Below are 18,200 nucleotides of genomic sequence, written 5' to 3' on the forward strand. Positions count from 1 at the left end.
CAGTAAAGGGTCACCCACATGACAAATGATAGTACATTAAGGAGTATGTTTGATACTCAAATCTTAGGGTTTTGGGTATTTCAGGAGTACCTTCTACAAAAAATAAATGAATAAAAAAATTAAAATGCAACCACATTTGAGCACCAGTAAACATTTACTGGCACCTGATTCATAAAACAATGTGTGATTGGTTGTTTAGTAACTCATAAGTAATTGTAGAATGCACTAAATAGAGGATGTTGGTGGTTGCAGGCTAGCAACTCGACTGCAGGGCTCACTACAGCCTCAAGGACATCCATAACACCATCCGCTCAGGACATATGCAGGTAAGATTGGCTTCTCTTGCAGTTACAGTTACCTGGGAAGAGAGACTCCATTCCTTGACTATCTGCAAATATCTGTTCAGACATCTCTTTTAAAGCCAGGAGCAGCCAGCCTTCTCTCTGTGATATTAACATGCACACTTCTCTTCTGAGTGGGAGACTGAATTAGCATGGTCGGCTGCACCCCAAGGGCATAACAAACTTAAAATGTGTGCTGTGGCGCTCCCATAGTGCAATCAATGGGGGGAGATGACTGATTGCAGAAATGGAAACCTTCAGCTTGTTATACCCACTGGTGCCGTGTTGGCCACACTGACAGGCTCAGTCCTTTGGCTTCATGGTCGAAACAAGCCTGTGTGTGTGTGTGTGTGTGTGTGTGTGTGTGTGTGTGTGTGTGTGTGTGTGTGTGTGTGTGTTAGCACCTTAATTTGCTGTCCTAAGTTCAGTCCATGTCCACTGCCTGCTTGTTTGATTATTTAGTCTGATCATAAGCTGTAGTTTCCATTCTGTTTCCTATTATCCATTTCCTGTTTTGCAGCGGCAGCTTCTGTCCAACTACTCTCAGCTTCAAATGAAACAGAAGCTGTGTTAGCAACCTCTAATAGCAAATAACTCTTTGTTATCTACATTAATTAAAGAAGAATGAGATATTCTGTGATCATAACGTGTTTCCAAGTATAAGAGAGAAATCATAGGCAGCCCTAATTCTGTCACTTAGAAATTAATCTGAATGACAGCAGAGAATATATAAAGAGAAGTGTCATTTTACCGTAAATACACCAGAAAGCCTGAAAAAGAAAAGAATCAGTGTTGCAATGGTGTAAAGTCCAGTTACTTGTTAAGTAATCAAAATCAAAAATGGTAGCATAAATTGTTACTAGTAAATTGACTAAACTTAATCTTTAAAATCATGCAGCTATGTTTCAGCCCATTGCTTTAGTTATGACAGATTTATGTTTTTCCATCTTGTTTCACTTTATTTCATCTCCATCTGTGTGTGAATGTGTGTGTGTGTGTTTAGTTCTGGACAGCTGACCCGCTTAGAGGAGGATGTGTCTGAGTCACGCAAACACAAAAAGCACACGCACAACTCCTCTGCAATGACGGTCACTGGCACCACTCTGGGCTCATCGGCTCAGGCACAGAAAAAGCAGGTGAAGCGACGTCACCGCCGCAAGAGAAGCAGCTGCACGGCCATCGACTGCGTGGAAACCAATGGCAAGCACGACCACAGCGACCGGAGCCTCAGCTCTGACCGTAGTGAGCTGGGCGAGAAGAGGGAGCACTCCTTCAGGAACCGGAGGGATCTCCCGCCTCGCTTCCGGTGCACAGGTGCGCCGCATTCAGACTCCTCTGAGGATGAGGCGTGCCGCGAGAGCCGCAGCTGGAGCAAAGAGAAAGCCAGAAGAGCGCGCCGCCGCAGCGGGAGCAGCCGGGACAGGGAGGTGATAAACCCACACAAAGGAGGAGAAGACAAAGCCGAGATCATGGAGCTGCAATCTGTGGGCTCAGATGAAGGGAAAGAGAGTCAACCTCTGATGGAGGACAGCAGCGGCCTTAAGAAGCGCCACAACCACGGGAGCTCAGTGAAGAGAGACGGCCATGCATCGCAGAGGGATCGATCGCAGGGCAGAGATAAGGATACGAAGAGCTACAAGTCACAGAGCCCAAGAGGCAGCTCCTCATTGGCCGACGACGGCGAGGAGCTCATCACCAAGAGATACCAGGAGAAGGGTTCAGGGGGCGGGGATATGTCAGTGCCCACACTCCAGAAACACTGTGGTGCGAATGGGAACACACCGCATCCCTGCTCTGACGACTCTGAGCTGGAGGTCTGCAGGTTAGTTACATAAGTGTGAAAACTGATCATGTACTGACCCCAAGTTTATCTTCATTGCCCAGATGAGGCCAAACAAACAAAGACAAAGAGAGGCACTAAAATAAAACAGTGCAGAGACTGCAGGTCATTTCTCCTCCTTCTGTCTGTGTGCAGGATCTGCCACTGTGAGGGGGACGACGAGTGTCCGTTGATAATGCCCTGTCGCTGCACGGGAAGCCTCAGTTTTGTACATCAGGCCTGTCTCAACCAGTGGATCAAATCCTCCGACACTCGCTGCTGTGAACTCTGCAAATTTGACTTCATCATGGAGACGAAGCTCAAACCTTTAACCAAGGTACGCCGCACACACTTAGGTCTTCCTGAAAAGCGTTAAGCGCTGAGATATGCAGGGCAGTTCTGAGCGTGTTTCTCTGTCTCCCTCCTGTGTTCGCGCCTCTTTCTTCCAGTGGGAGAAGCTACACATGTCGAAGAGCGAGAGGAGGAAGATCTTCTGTTCAGTGCTGTTTCACCTGATAGCGATAGTGTGTATGTTGTGGTCGGTCTACATTCTGGTGAGGAGAACTGCTGAAGAGATCCGACTCGGAAAGAACGGTCAGTGCTTTCCCTTCGCCTCCCCGCCGCTCACACGCCAGAGTCAGGCAGCATGCAGTACGGTCCCTGTGGTGTCTCCTTCACTGTTTGCATGTCAACACGTGTGTCCATAGTTACATGTTGGATACTATTTCTCACCACATGTAACATAAACAAAAAGCCTTCTTTTTTTATTATCATCTACTATGATCAATGTGTGGATCTATATTTATAATTATAATTAAATTGTCTGCTGATAGTTTGTCTTTTTTAAATGAGAATTATAATTGAATGTCACCTTTCACCCACTTACTTCACTTTCTTTTTCTGGATGTGCGTAGCGTTTGTTAATGCACCCTATGAGCCATAAAATCCCTCAGATTTCATATTCACCTCTTCTCTTATAGAATAACCGACAAATACACAGAATTAGTAAGAACTCCTAAAATGGGTGCATTAATGTGTGGGTGTTGTTTTCCTTTTCATTGATTCATTCATACAGATGGCATGAGTGAGTGGAAAGGAGTTTCCACTCACTCACACAGAGTAGGTTTAACTTCTTTAATGTTTCTTTTCTGGTGTAGTCAGTTACTTATGGCCGGTATTGATGTGGGTGGAATGGATTTATACAGGATTGTAACCATGCAAAGTGTATTAGCTTCAACTCTACTGGTACAATATGTCAAAGAATACAGTGTGCATAATCCACTCCCAACATGCCCCCACAGCACCCCACAGGGTACCTTTAACCTGCAGGTATGCCTGACTCTGGTTAAGTGATTTTAAAAAGTTTCGCCTGTTTGGGTATATTAGGTACATTATACATTAGGTGTTTTACTGTGATAGTCGTCCCTAAACATTAGACACATTAGGCGTCCTGCTCTAGTGTGGAAGACGGACTTTGCTTTTAGACATCCTCTGAAGAGTTAACTTTCAGTTTCTCAGACAGTTTATAACATTTGAAAGTCTCAAAATAAATGTGTGAAGCTGCTGAACTGAGCATGTTTAGCAATACTTGTGGTATGTGGCCAAGTAACTACATCGCGCTTGCCATATTCACAGGCCACTTTATTAGGTACATGTGTTCAACTGCCAATTAAAAGAAATATCTAATCAGCCAATCACATTGGCTGGTTAGATATGGTCAAGATCATCTGCTGATGTTCAAACTGAGCATCAGAATGAAGAAGTAGGGCCATTTAAGTGACGGGACGCCGTCATGGTTGTTGGTGCCAAATGGGCTCATCTGGGTAGTTCAGAAACTGTTGATGGACTAAGATTTTCCCACACAACCAGTGTGCAGCGGTTCTATGGAACGAAATTCCTTGCTAATGCCACAGATCAGAGGAGATGGGCCAGACTGATTTTGTCCCCTTATGAGAACAGTATGCACATCTCCTGATAACGCACCATGTCACACAATGTTCAAATCAATGTATTAACTGTACACAAATGGCCTCCACAGTCACCAGACCTCGGTCCAAAAGAGCAGCTTTGTGATGTGGTGGAACGAGAGATTCACATCACGACTGTGCAGCTGACAAATCTGCAGCTACTGTGTGATGTTGTTGTGTCAATGTGGACCAAAATGTGTTTCCGGCACCTTGTTGAATCTGTGCAACGAAGAATCAAGGCAGCGGTACCTAATGAAGTTGAAAGTCACTGTTAACGAATATAAAAGAGCTTTTAGTTTAATGTGTCATTTTTGTGTTTCTGGGGAAATTAACATTTACTGAAAATGTTTCAATTTTCAAGTTTACAGGAAGTTATTTTGACAAAGGTGACACATTTTTTGGTAATTCTAAGAGAAACACCTACCAAATTTATTGGAAAGTGAAACCCAAAGACCAACTGTCTGCAACAATAAGGTTTCAGATGTTATACTTCAAAGACAGGAAAGTTCCCACTGCAGCCTCGGAGTATAATCTCAACAACATAATAATAATAATTTTTTAAAAACAGCCGGATGGAGAAAACCACTTGGAAACTAATGCAAAAGTAATTTGCATGGTACACTACTTATACCTGAAATCTGTGAGATGAACACTCTCAGGAATGTGAAGATGATGCGATTGTTGATCAGTATCCTCTGATCCACGAGTTATCCTTCAAGTCACAGTTAACACCCCTCAGTGCTCTTCTACATTCATGGTTGTGTTCAGTGGTGGTGTGTGTCGTGTTGTGTTTACGTTGTAGGACGTAAGAGTAGATGCAGAAAAATACATATGACCTATAAAATCATAAGCATTAATATTTAGAGTATTTCTACAGTGTTTGCACAATAGAATATTTTCTCCAGAGATTAAAAAGAGAAATCGCTCTTGATTGCAGCCGAATTATGGAGAGTTTCTCTTCTGAAGTACTATACGCCGCAGGGTAAGCACAGCTCTGCACATGCCACCATCTTGACCCCTCACACGTCTGCGAGGGGCACTAACAGCTGCTGTGTGTGTGTCGGTGTCCTTTCAGGTGTGCTGGAGTGGCCCTTCTGGACTAAGCTGATTGTGGTGGCCATTGGCTTCACGGGTGGCCTCATCTTTATGTACATCCAGTGTAAAGTCTACCTGCAGCTGTGGCGCCGCCTCAAGGCCTTCAATCGCATCATCACTGTGCAGAACTGTCCTGAGAAGGACCTGCACAACCCCCAGGCCCGGAAAAGCACCATCGCCAATGGCAGGCATGAAACCGTGGAGGTGCCGGTCAGCCAGGCCCCAGCTCCGGCAGCTCCGATGGACTCTGACACGTCAGTGGAGGCTGCCGTGGCGCCGGCGCAAAACCCTGTTTGACTCATCTCCTCCTGCTCCGAGAACAGTCCCTAATCCCACTCTGCTCATGGTAATGTCAATGAGCACAGTGAGATTTGGACTTGTGCAGTGTTGTAATGTTGTTCTCAACTCCAGTGGGTGCTGTTGGACAAACGAACTGATCCAGTCCTTCGGTGATCCAGAAAAGTTGGGGTCAGAAGGGCTTCACGAAGAAAAGAAGAGGGGCAGAGTGTGGAGAGAGGACAGAAACAAAGCCATCGGCACAGAACGCTCGTAAAGACCGTGTTTTGTGGTTTACCGACACTATTTTATCCCAGTATGCACTTTCTCAACCTGCACTGATATGAGTTAAAGATGTGAACACTCTGCAGATGCTCATCAAAGGTCTCAGTATGTTTCAAATGAATCACGCATATGACTCGTAATCAGTCCCCACATCAGCTGACACTGTCACACATCCACAAGGCGGGACAATTAATAAGCTGCTTCAGCTTTTACCACCCAGCTTCTCTGACCTGCTTTCACTGATGCTGCCACTGTTCTGTGAGGGGGACTTGCTGCTGCTCTTGCTGAGAGCTGGGAAGTCCCAGAAGAGAGCCTACACAGTCCTGATTGGCCCAGCTGAATCCTCGCATGAATTGTAGAATCAGAGATGCAACATTGTAGCAGATAAGGGCTACTCTGAAACGCTCCAGATTCAGTCACTGCAGCCACGGTGCTGACTCTGAGATCTGTAACACATCTGTGCCCCTGGTGTTCACTGAGACTTCTCCATTTAGAAGTTGAGCTGCTGTCGTATTTTTGAAAAAAACATATGGACCAATCACTTTACATGAAGTGCAGATCTATGACCCGCAGACACACTACTCAAAAGTTTTTAATGAATTTGGAAAAGTTGTCAAAAGTGAGAGTGAGGCAGGATAAAAAAATACAATCGCTTGAGTTTGTTTTAAACCTGCCTGATCGGGCCTGTGTGACAAGCTCTGAAGCATACTGAGACCTTTACTCTCCTTTTGGACAATCAGGTCTTCAGACACCAAAGAGTCAGATGTTATAAGTAGAGAAACAGACCGTAAACTGAACCTTTAGCTCAGTCGGAGATCTAAAAACGTAATAGTCTGAAAGTTATCGTCAGATTATTTGTTAAAATAGAAAGTCTACAGTAGCCCAGTCGTTTGCAGCTTCGGAGGTCCTGAGCTGGACAACCTTTATTTATATGTCGATGTAACTAGAGCTTTCATGGTTTCCCCCCATTCATGTTTTTACATTAGATTATGAGCATTTCTCTTGATTCGAACCAACACAAAGTCGGCCTACTCAAAGCGACTGTTACTCACACATGACCACTTTTATAGTCTCGATTTGGTTTCTCACCTCACAGAAAATACAGTTTCCTCTGTGTCTTAAACCCACCGCAACCGCTATTTTCTAAATAAAACAGAGCATTCTGGTTACATGAAACGCATATTTGTTTGTGCAATAAATGATGAATGTAGAAACCTCTGAAAGGCTGGTGTGAAGTTACTGAGAAACTTTTAGCAGGAGTTCAGACTGGGAAAAAAAAAATCTGACTTTGCTATTTGAGGCTGTAGCACCATCTCGTGGACGGTCCAGGAATAGCAGCAGCATTTTCTCACACATCACATTAAGTGTGCTGAAAGTCTTAATACTCCAGCAGGTCCAACATGAAGAGTCTCAGTGGGAGTCTGAAATCTCATCCATTTGCTCACTGTCCAAATCGCTTCCATCTTCCTCATTATCATCATTCTCCTGATTCTCCTCGCCCTCGTGTTTCTCCTCTCCTTCCTTCTTTGACTCTAAACTTTTGTTCGAGACCTTGCGCAGTTTAATATTCGGAAGTTTCTTCAGGTCCCCAGTCCACTCTCTGCAAAATTTAAAAATGCAACAATACTAATGACCAGTCTTCAAAATCGAATCATTTCAAGTTCAGACTTAAGAGTCCATGTATGCACTTTTATCAGCTGATCAGCCAATCCGTGAAATGATGGAAGCTGAATAATTATAACATCTTCTCAAACAAAGAGAAACAAGAGGTTGAGTTTAGCTCATTAAAGCTCGTCCACTCACCTAAAGGTCTTCAGATGTTTTCCGTTGATGATGTCGGGGATTTCTGAAACACCGCAGCAGAGGATCAGACAGTTTTACAGCCAGAGGTGTCTATAAATTACTCGTTTCTTTTTTATTTCTTTTTTTTAAAAACGAGGACTCACCGAAACCGACACCCTCAAACTGTGCCCGCTCTCGCTCGATGGTCTGTTTGATTACGGCCTCTCTGGCGCCATGGAGACGACCCTGCCGACCTTTGATCCCATTCATGAGTTCAATCTGCTCAAGTTCAGAGTCAAATCTGTGGAGGTATCTGAAGACAGAAAACATACTACTGTTCATACACTTTGTTGCTTCATTTTATTTTAGGATACATATACAAGTATTTCATGAGTTTAAAACACTTTCATTGGGGGAAAAATATAATTTATGCATAAAGTCAATGTTTACAGTATTTAACCACCTTCTTCATGAGATCTGCAGTTCTTTGTGGTGTGCTGGATATCAGTGTCCGGGCAAAATCCTGACTGATTGCGATTCATTCCTGGCTCATCAGTGCTCCAGGTTCATCACAGTTTCTGGGGTTCTGCTTGTTCACGTTCAAGGACTGTAACTAGATTATGGTGGCATTAGGATCTAGGTAGTTAATTTGATGATCTTCAGGCCGCTTAATTACCATTTTTTCCTCGGGACACGGTGCTCCTTTGTGCTGGAAAATGCAAAGATTGTCACCAAACTGTTCTGGGAGCGATAAAAGAAGCTGGTCTTTTAAGATGTTTTTATTGGCGACAAACTGATCGACTTGGGAACACAATCAGGATTTTCCCCTGACATGGATATCCAGCACACCATAGAGAACTGCAGAAGTTATGAAGAAAAGTCAGTGCTGTAAATTCCTTGCTTAAACTGTTATTTATGTGACCACAAAAGACTCTGAAACTCATAAAACACACATATGATTGATCTGTATCTTCGTTTCACATAAAAAGGAATACATTCGAATAAAAACTGCACAAAATTAACGCCACGGCTCAAACTTTTGGTTGTGATTGTTGAAGGTGATGGTTTCTGTTTATAGTCGGAGTGGAACCGACCAATCATGGTAGAGGGGGTTGGGTTCATGCAGGCTGGAGAATAAAACGAGGGCTGTATTAGGGCTGCCACGATTACGTCGACTATCAAAATTGTCGACGACTGATTTAATAGTCGATGCGTCGTTTGAAGCTTTGTAAGATCACAAAAGACGCAGGAATAAGTAGTAAGATTTAAGAGTGTAATAACGGACTGAAACAGAAGATGGCACCGCTGCATGTACAAGGATGCCAGCTGCCGTTACACCCCGAAGAAGAAGTAGCTCTGTCCCAGAATTCATAGCGCAGCCCAGCTCAGTTTCCAACAATGGCGGCAGCTAATTAGTTTTAATATTACTCTTTCTGGGTCACAAAATAAACGTTTAACATATTTTCAGGCAAGAATGTAGCTGTGTAAACCTCAAATATCTGCTCAGTTTATCAAGACACCACATATTTTCAAAAGCGCGCCGACGTTTTCGGAGACGTCTGTTAGCGAATAGCTGGATAGCTAGCCGGGGGCAAGGCTCACTAGAGCCTGTGAGAACACCGAAATCGTTTTCAAACCCACCGCCGTCTTTCGCTACTCAGGTTAAACATATATAAGTCACTGAGATAACTTAAAAATGTTATTGTTTGGCTTTTTTTAGTATTTTATTTGTTCCTGAGTAAATCGGTTTGGCTGAGATTAAAGTTATAGTTTTTACACAGCTGAATAAACGTCAAGCAGACAGCTGATTATCAGAAGTGTGAGATGCTCCAGAATTTACTCCAGTGTCCTGTTATATTTTAGATAGAAAGGAGTTTATTAAACTTCTCCGAGACAATCTGCAAATTTCATTAAAATTTAATAAACTATCATCTTGTCTTTATTTTTAGTTAGCACATACCTTAAACACTTAAAGCTGTAAGCTAATGATAGTTATATAAGAGCAGATGCTGCTGGTGCAATAAGCTGTAGTTTTACGTCCAATGGATGATGATCTGATTAGTCGACTAATCACAAAAATAATCGGTGACTAGTCGACTATCAAAATAATCGTTTGTGGCAGCCCTAGGCTCTATTTGCCCAAATGAAATCATCACCTGCTGTCTGATGACATGTAGCGTTTTGTAAACAATGGCCAGCTGATGGATGATGAAGTCTCAGCCCTGAAAACATGAACCACTCTCACCAGAGACTGGGGCAGCTCACAGACTGGCTGATGGGCTCACAGTTTAATGCATGTACGGGCTCTCTCTCTCTTTTTGTTTGTGCACTTCCAAATGAAAAATAATGTACTCCAAATTCAAAATGAACATAAGCCCAGAGCCAAACCTCTCAATGATGTCGCAGGCGTCTTTTTTTGTGTAAGTCGCCTTAGCTGGATCCAGCTCACTCTGAAACCACAAGAGCTTCTCACCTGTGATTGGAGATACAAGAAAAAAAGGAAAGAAAACATCAGTAAACACCTTTTTCTTTTTTGCTCTTGCAATAACATGAACGAAAAGCTTGCTCTCACCAATGTTGCTTAGACGAGTAGCTTTCTCAGTCTTTTGCCTGCAGCATCAGAAAGAAACCAGTTAAACCTCCTTTAAATCATCACACAGACGCTGTTTACTTCACACAAGAGGTTAAAGAAAACTGTCAAGGCAGGATGAAGTGTCTCAATCAGCCCAAGTTACATTTAATAACATGTCCCTGGAGCCACGCTCGTATTTGCATCTGCAGACTCGCAGCGCGGAGGCGGAGACATGGCAAGAGTTTAACACAATGCTCAAATGTGAGGCTAACAACATGCTATTGATTCGTTAAGGTGAGCTGATCTCTGCGGCCATCTACAAACCTCTCTTTCCTCCTAAGTCTGCACTCCTCTCGGGCCATATAAGCTGCCTTCCGGCTGTACGGATGAACCACTTTCTCCGCAGGTTTTCCCCTCTGAATCTTCGGCTAAAAAACACGACGAGCTCCGATCATTTAGAGGCCTTTTATTAACGCTACACAAACAGAAAACCCCACAGTTCAACATACTCACCATTTTAACTGTGGAAACACGTGTGCTGCGGGGTCTGTTGACAGCTGGACCGGAAGTGGTCCGTCTTCAAATTAAATCCGGACGTCGTGCGGGGAAACTAGAGAGGTTCCTCCAACTTAATGAGATACCTCTACTACTACTGCTACTAATAATAATACAATTTTAAGATGCGATCAAAAATAAATTGAGAAATTTATACACACACACACACACACACACACACACACACACACACACACACGTATATATAATAAGAAATTAATGAAAATTAATGAATTTTTCCTCTTCATGTTTTTATAATTAAAGAAATGTAAACACTGAAACAGACTGCACAATAAATATGGATACATTACAAATTCTGTAGCTAAATTACACAAAGTAATCACTCCATGAATAAAATTAAAATGATAAAGGATGGTGCTTTATTCTCCTTCTTATCCATTTTTTAAGTAAAACCCAGACATTTGGATCTGCTTCACTCCAATACTGATATTACGTTTATTGTTGAGAAAACAAGTGTACTTGATTTGATCTATATCTGTGTTTGGCAAGATTTAGGTGCTACTCCTTGACTCAGGAATAAGTATCTGTAGAGAAGAGGAAATTATAATATCAACATTCATGTCCACACGGGTGCTGAATGAATGCAGCGGCATTAGTGGGACCAGTTGAGACCAGTCGGACTCCCCCTGCACTGCAGGCTTCATTGAAAAGATTGGATATGAGGAGAGGAGCGAGCCTCCGTCTGCCTGAAATGCACTCATTTTGGAGCTACAGGCAGGCCCATAAGTTTTTGGACAGTTATACTTTTTTTGTGTGTTTGTTTTTGTAATTTTGCATCTGCATTCGTGGATTTTTATAGAATAGAAAAATATGGTCGATGTAAGTTTTATCACACTAAAGCATTTATGAAATGTGAGTAAGCAGACTAACCATGTATGAATAGCTCTGTCTCCCAAGCCTAGTCACAGTTAATAAGGTGGGATGCCTTTCTGCCACAGTCTTTTTTCTCTGTCAGTAGTGACGGGAGAATTCATTTACTTATATAAAATAATAATATACTAGGATAATACTCCATTAAGAGTAAGACACCTGGTGGTACTTGCTGAGCATTGAGTCTGACTTGGGTTAATGAGCTCTCAATTATAGACTACTCTCTCCACACAAGTACAAACTGCTGCACAGATCTGCTGTGGGAGAAGTATTGCAAAAGTCGGGTGTAAAGAAACAGCCAATTTAAAAGCTGAGTGATGTGAAACTGATGACTTGTGTGTAAATTCAGTGATTTGAGCAAGACGTCAAGACTTTTCAACCATTAATATCTCCTACGCTTGCAGATTTATTACACACACACAGATGTGATAAAACAGTTCCTTAAGTCTCTTGAAAGCCTTCTGAGCAGATTCATGCCAGCCGATTGGAAACTTTGGAGAGGTGAGAGTGGTTTCCTGCTTGGTCTGGGTGAGTTAGTGTTTTTCCGTAGTGCCTGGCGCTGCTCCTCTGGGTCATCATCACTCCTCCCAGGGCTTCCAGCTGGAGCTGATTAGACCGGCAGTACTTAAGACCAGCGCTTACAACTAACCCTTGCCAGAATGTCTGCTAACCTATGTTAGTTTGCAGCTACTTGTATCCTGTGTTAATCATAGTGCCATAGTACCTTCTCTTGTCTTCTCTGTCAGTTTATGGACATACTCTCTCCATCTTACCATAATTTCTCCAACCTGGATGCTGGTCACTTCTGCTCCATCAAAGCCAGTAATATCTCACTGAATGATATCCATCCACACCTGCCTGCCCCCCTTTCACTGCTTGGAACCTCAGGATCAATCCTCACTGGACCCACCAAGACCACAACCACTCCAACCAAGACCTTCCCCTCCAGCTCACTCTACCTGCAAATAGGTAAGACTTTAGACATTTCACCTGGACTTTGCTCGCACTTCTCAGAACCACCTTGACTCTCTTTTCGCTCTGTTTCAGTGCCCCAGTCAGCCAACTCTTGAGCCACAGTTTCTCTGCCAAGTCCGTTTTCTCATTGCTGGCAACTGAGCCCTGACATTAGTGGCAGTACAATCTTATTGTGTTTACGGATGAGCTTACGGTAGAAATTGGCAAGGCCAAGGAAACACTGAAAATGTTTTCTGGTAGCTGGTTCAGGGCAAGTCCATAACTCCCTGGACTCTGGCTGGGGTCTGTGCTAATTTGATCATTTGACGACACAGCCAAGGGACAAGATAGAGTAAGGATTAAAATTTAAACTTCTCACTTTTCACATACAATTTGTTCTCCAGTAAGTGATGGAAAACCTGACGAATGACAGACTGACTCTCAGAGAGGTTCCTGGAAAAGATCCAGATCTTTTCAAGAAAGGTAAACACAAACTAGTTCAGAAAGTCTCAGATGATGTCATTTACCAATATCAGAGTTGTTGGTGCGTCAGAATGGCATTACTAAGTATTCAAAATGAGCAAGTTGGGTTTTGAATGTTGTTTTCTATCCATCTCCTTGACTGATATGAACAAGATTACAAGTATTGCATAAATCCACTTTAAAAAAAAAACAAAAAACAAAAACAAAAAAACAAACAGAGAAAAACAGATGTAATGGGTATTTATTTTTAACAGTAATGTTGTTCAAACCTCGAAATATCAATGCAACAGCAAAGGGACCTGTCTGTTGTTGTTGTAGCTGTTAGAACTGATGTCTGAAAGCCAACAAAGATGCCCAACGGATTTACTTTGCCAAGTGGATCATCACGGCCTTGCTTTTTTGGTCCATTTGATCAACCTTTGTTGTTATTATTTATTTCATTTTATTTTCAATTGTTACAGACATGGCTGGGGGATAGGAAAGAGAGAAAGAAAGATGAAGGGGGACAGTGAGAAAGGACACTTAAAAAGGAAACAAATCTCCCAGATCACCTGTTGAGAGAAAAAGCAAAAACGAGGGCGACATAATAAACACAGCACCATCGCATTAATCTAGCTAACAGTAAATACTAAATATTGAATGTTGTTGTGCAGCACGCAGGACTGACAACGATTGCTGTGACTTAAATAGTCACAGCAATCGTTGCTTGAACCAGAAGAAGAGCTTTTGTTCCACGTGAGGATTGTGGTTGCTTAATGAAGGGTGTCCTAATACCAGGGGCTTCAAAGAGATGCATCTCAATATGTTTGGAGTGGTTGGCTGATAATGAGAGCTACCACTTCTGTAGGATGGGTGATATCTGGAATGTAGATACTAATGTGGATAAGTGAAGTGTTTCTGGCAGCTCCCCCAAAGGAATATTGAGCTTGATGGCTTTGGTTTGAGCCCCAAAATGTGTTTGTCTTTGGAATCTATGAGTGCTCGAAGTGAATGGGAAACTATCTGAGAGGTGAATTTAGCGCTGAGCAGAAGTCTATGTAGGGATGCTTGATTAATTTTGCCTGCCGTTATCCCTACTATGACTGCTGGATGTTGGTTAACCGCAAAGAACAGGTGTCAATAAAATGTCCTTTTGTGCGACAATAGAAACTCACCAGCTGTGATCCCTTCCTCTCTCTCATGGAGGGATACAGATTCTTCTCCCTGCCTGCTTCCTTAGCCAGTCAGCAACTGTTACTTTGACAAAAGGTGATGAGTTTATGTGATGCTGTGTCACAAGTTCAAGCCTTTGTTAAACACACTAATGAATTTTTTCAGGAAGGCTATCTTTAACTATGCCCCAATTCAGGGGCTACTACCTTCGAAGGCTGCAATTGAAGGCCGATTATGTCACAGCCAGGTGCTGAAGGCTGTCCCAATTCGAAGGCTGCTCCAAATGCGGCCGACAAACGCTCCTTCATTTCCCCGAATTTGAAGGATAGGTCGGATGTATCGAAGGAAACGCCATGATTCCCAGAAATAGTCTCTCACCGGTGGTACAGCTCCGATTTCTGACTCTCTTCCTCTTTTTGCCCTAAAAACAAACACATTAGAATTTTCACGAGCTGATACAAACTCTCCGATGTGAATGTTTCATCATTCAGTGCAGTCACAGGCACATGTATGAATGCTGGCACTTTGGACATACGTAGTTGTCTTTGGTGGACCGCTGTGGATGCTCGTTTGTGTGACGCCATCTTTCTGTCTCCGCCCGATCGAAATATTTCGCCTGCTCATCTTTTGAGAGCAACTTCCACTGTGGACAGAAGAGCACAGGAACACACTGTCAGCATATACAAATGCACAGCTACACTGTTACTACACATTACTACAGGACAGCTGGTACACATGCATAAACACGAGCACAAAACACGAACAGATCCATAAATGTATGTAGAGTTAGTTACACACTTACTCTCGCTCCCGCAACTGCATTCACAGCTGCACTCCCACTCATGTTCAATTCAGCCACCACCTTTGGCCTCTGCTCTTTCAGATAGACCATGAAGGCATTTGGTGGCTTCTTAATAGAAGGGCGTCCGTCATCCTGATGGGATTGACGCGGTCGTTTTCTACAGGGATAAAACACAGAGTAAGAGCACACAGAGGCTAATAATGATAAGCGCCACAGAAACATGTACGTGTGGACAAATTCAAACTTTGGTAATTTAATCTTCACCAGATTCAAAGAAGATTGCATGAACAACACAAAGTGATCAGTGGGAGGAGAACATGTGCATAAAACTACATTTATACATAGCTTCACTTTGCGCTCCTCACTTATTTTTGGAATTATAATTACAGGCAGTGATTAAGTTTACTGATCAGCAAAGCTTCACACCACAGTTATACAAAGGTAAAATACAAGGAAGGTGGCAGCAGAAAAACAATTTTTCTTTCATCTGACCTGAAGTATCTGACAGTTTTAAGCACCTTTATCAGTAAACACCTGCCACCACCTCTGGCTGTCTCACCTGGCCATCAGTTCCTGGCTGAGTGAGGAGGTGAGCTTCCACCGGGATAATGGGAGTGACCATCAATGGAGCTTGCTCCTGAAACAGAGATGGAGCTGATCCCAGGAAAGATTCTCCAGTATGATTCATTGCTGCTAGCTGAGGGGAGGCGGATGGTCCAGCAGGAACAGGAGGAGGAGGTGGAGGGTTGGGTGTTTGCTGTTGTATTTCATACCTGGTGTCCATTTTCGTGACACAGGGCTTATGTGGCGTTTTTTATTTGAACTCGGCCAGAAGAAAGACACTGATTCTGTCTGGGATCCTGTGGCACACATACATAGGAGGTTTTGATTCTGTTAGACAGAGACTGACACCTTACATAATACACAACTAAACCCAGGACAACTATTGTGTGACTTACCAGTTAAAATCAGTATCAAATGTAAATATTATATTGATTTTATTAAAAATTCAACAACCTTTAAATGTGTTGTATTTGTAAACTAATTGAAACCAAACTGAAAAATGTAAAAACATTCAAACCAATGAATACACAAAACTATCAACTATTGCAGCTATCATTAAATGTCTGCATGTACATATAATCACTAGTTCTTAATTTGTTATATCACACAATCAGATTTTAAAGTGTACTTTTTCTGATAGTACTACTGCACTTTTTGTTCAGACTTTTACATGTTGTGAATTACTTAGTTCACTGTTCACTCATCCACAGTCATCATCATGGCTGGATTTCCCTCTTGAGGGTCCCCAGGGCAGTTTTTCTGAGCCTCCCACTCATGGGGCTATTATGGTAGAAAAAGCATTTGTGCATGATTTCACTGTTTTCTGCTAATCCAAATGTTTGTATCAGAAAGCCTGGTTATACTTTGACAGTGATATGCCCTCCTCTTTGACAGTGTTTTTTTAATTTGGTTAGATATGTTGAAGTTGTTTTTTTTCATCGTGGTGTTGTTGAGCTGAGACAAAACAACCAAAACTATGTTTATCCAAAAACCTATGGACTGAAATATATTTTGAAAATGAATGCATTGCAGGCACACAGAGTCTTGTTCCCCATCATCATATCTGATCTTTTCAGGCAAACCTAACTGGTCTCAACTCGCCCCAGAGGCGAAACTACAAAAACGTTTGTCCAACAAATTATGGACGCAGCTGTCTCTGTTGTAGATCCCTGAGGTGGAGTTTTGTTTTTCTGCTTATGTGGCCTATTGTGAAATATTTTGAAGTCAAATGGACTCTTGGGTGGAACCACAGATTGCTTATAGACGTTACAAAACACATTCAGTCTCCACCAGAGATTTTTCTTTTAGAAAAAGTAACAACACATGCAATCTTATTTCTATAAAATAGTGAAATAGAATTATTAACAGAAACAGAAATACTGAAGTGAAAAACAGAGTGGCACTGATGGTATGACTCATGGTATACGTAAACGCTTCTGTGGAAGAGACGCTAGTCACGGATGATTAGACACATGTGAACACGATGGCTCCTTTCTCACAGAAAAGGATCACAAAACAACGATTCTTCAGCAGAAACATTATTTAGCTTCAGTTTGCTCAGTGCCAGAAGCTTGCGGGCTATTCTCAGTAAAGTCCTTGTATTGATTGTGTGAAACAAATAGAGATCATAAGTTTTCCTGTTTTTGTACCATTTGAGGTACTGTGCAAAGATCTTGTGCCAACCCTAATATCTGTATATATTTTATTTCCAAGTAGCCAAACTTCCTTGTCATTTTTAAAGTGTTCTTGAGCATTAGTTCTCCAGGCTTTCTGAAGGTCTTTATTTTGACACTGGCTGCCTTTTCACTCATTTTCAGTCCAGTTGTACCTGACTATTTTCAAGTAGCATGCCTAAAATCCCCACAGCAGATAAGCAGTGTCTGAAAGTCATCTTCATCTAAAAAGATCTATCTGACCTGAAACAGTTGACCTGTTGTTCAATGGTAACTCATCAGAAATGATCTCAGTGAAGTGTATAGCAGTCAAAACAAGATTCTTAAGGTATCTTAAGGCTGAGGTATTCCAGATTACACAAGAACTGGATTGAAATCAGTTGTGAATTAACGTGGGATTTTTGGTTCGTCAGTATGTATGGAGGAGGTGAGGAGAGAGGTACAACAGTGAGTATCTACAGCCAAGAGCAGTCAGATTTTTTTTATCTATCATACAATGCCATCTGAAAAGCATCTAGGTGGCCAAAGTGTTGTTTTTGAGTATGACAATGATCCCAAACTCACTGCCAATGCTGTAAAAGCAAATCACAGCGCAAGACTGGATAACCCAGAACTGCAGATAATAGAGCTGTCTATATCTGCAAGAATGAAAAGCTTCCAAAATTTTTAGTACTGATTTATAAATAATAATAATAATAATAATAATAAGCATTTAATGAGAAATCGGTTTGGCCTGAAGAGCAAAACAAAACAAGAAAAGACGCTCACTGTTAAACACATTAATGCACGCCTTTTAAGCACTGCTTCTGGTAAAGTCTTAAATCAGGGGTGTGAAACATCAGCATTTTGCTTCTTGTTGATTCAAACCACCTGTATCTTTTGTGTTGTGTCAGGAAGGGTCAAACTCTGCCACATCAAACATGCAAAGCTACCTGCTGCGGAGGCAAGAAACCAGCTGAAGGTAGGTTTTTCAAACAACCTCCTGAGAT

The 18,200-nt window shown here is 42.2% G+C and overlaps 2 protein-coding genes across 5 annotated transcripts in view; one reads left to right on the forward strand and one right to left on the reverse strand.

Moving 5' to 3' along the window:
- Positions 1–7,044, forward strand: part of LOC146707573 (uncharacterized) — a 29,916-nt gene extending 22,872 nt beyond the window's left edge. For 3 of the 4 annotated variants that reach the window (XM_085458975.1, XM_085458976.1, XM_085458977.1), the window contains 6 exons: positions 253–326; positions 1,345–2,163; positions 2,317–2,497; positions 2,610–2,754; positions 5,065–5,109; positions 5,203–7,044. In XM_085458975.1, the coding sequence (XP_085315101.1) occupies positions 253–326; positions 1,345–2,163; positions 2,317–2,497; positions 2,610–2,754; positions 5,065–5,109; positions 5,203–5,519 (1,581 nt within the window). In that variant the 3' untranslated portion in view covers positions 5,520–7,044. The remainder of the gene's footprint in view (positions 1–252; positions 327–1,344; positions 2,164–2,316; positions 2,498–2,609; positions 2,755–5,064; positions 5,110–5,202) is intronic. The other variant, XM_085458978.1, reaches the window with a different exon arrangement.
- tma16 (translation machinery associated 16 homolog) lies at positions 6,670–10,734 on the reverse strand. The gene is made up of 7 exons (XM_085458979.1): positions 10,651–10,734; positions 10,462–10,565; positions 10,138–10,175; positions 9,954–10,038; positions 7,730–7,878; positions 7,587–7,629; positions 6,670–7,383 (listed from the first exon to the last, which is right to left on the reverse strand). Exons 1-7 carry the CDS (start codon positions 10,651–10,653, stop codon positions 7,194–7,196), a joined length of 612 nt encoding a protein of 203 aa, XP_085315105.1. The 5' UTR covers positions 10,654–10,734; the 3' UTR covers positions 6,670–7,193.
- Positions 10,735–18,200: the final 7,466 nt, after the last annotated feature.

The sequence above is a fragment of the Copadichromis virginalis genome, linkage group LG6, assembly GCF_057382275.1.
Source record: "Copadichromis virginalis isolate Kocher_CV1m ecotype Utaka linkage group LG6, C_Virginalis_male_GT1.1, whole genome shotgun sequence".
In the NCBI taxonomy this organism is placed as follows: domain Eukaryota; kingdom Metazoa; phylum Chordata; class Actinopteri; order Cichliformes; family Cichlidae; genus Copadichromis; species Copadichromis virginalis.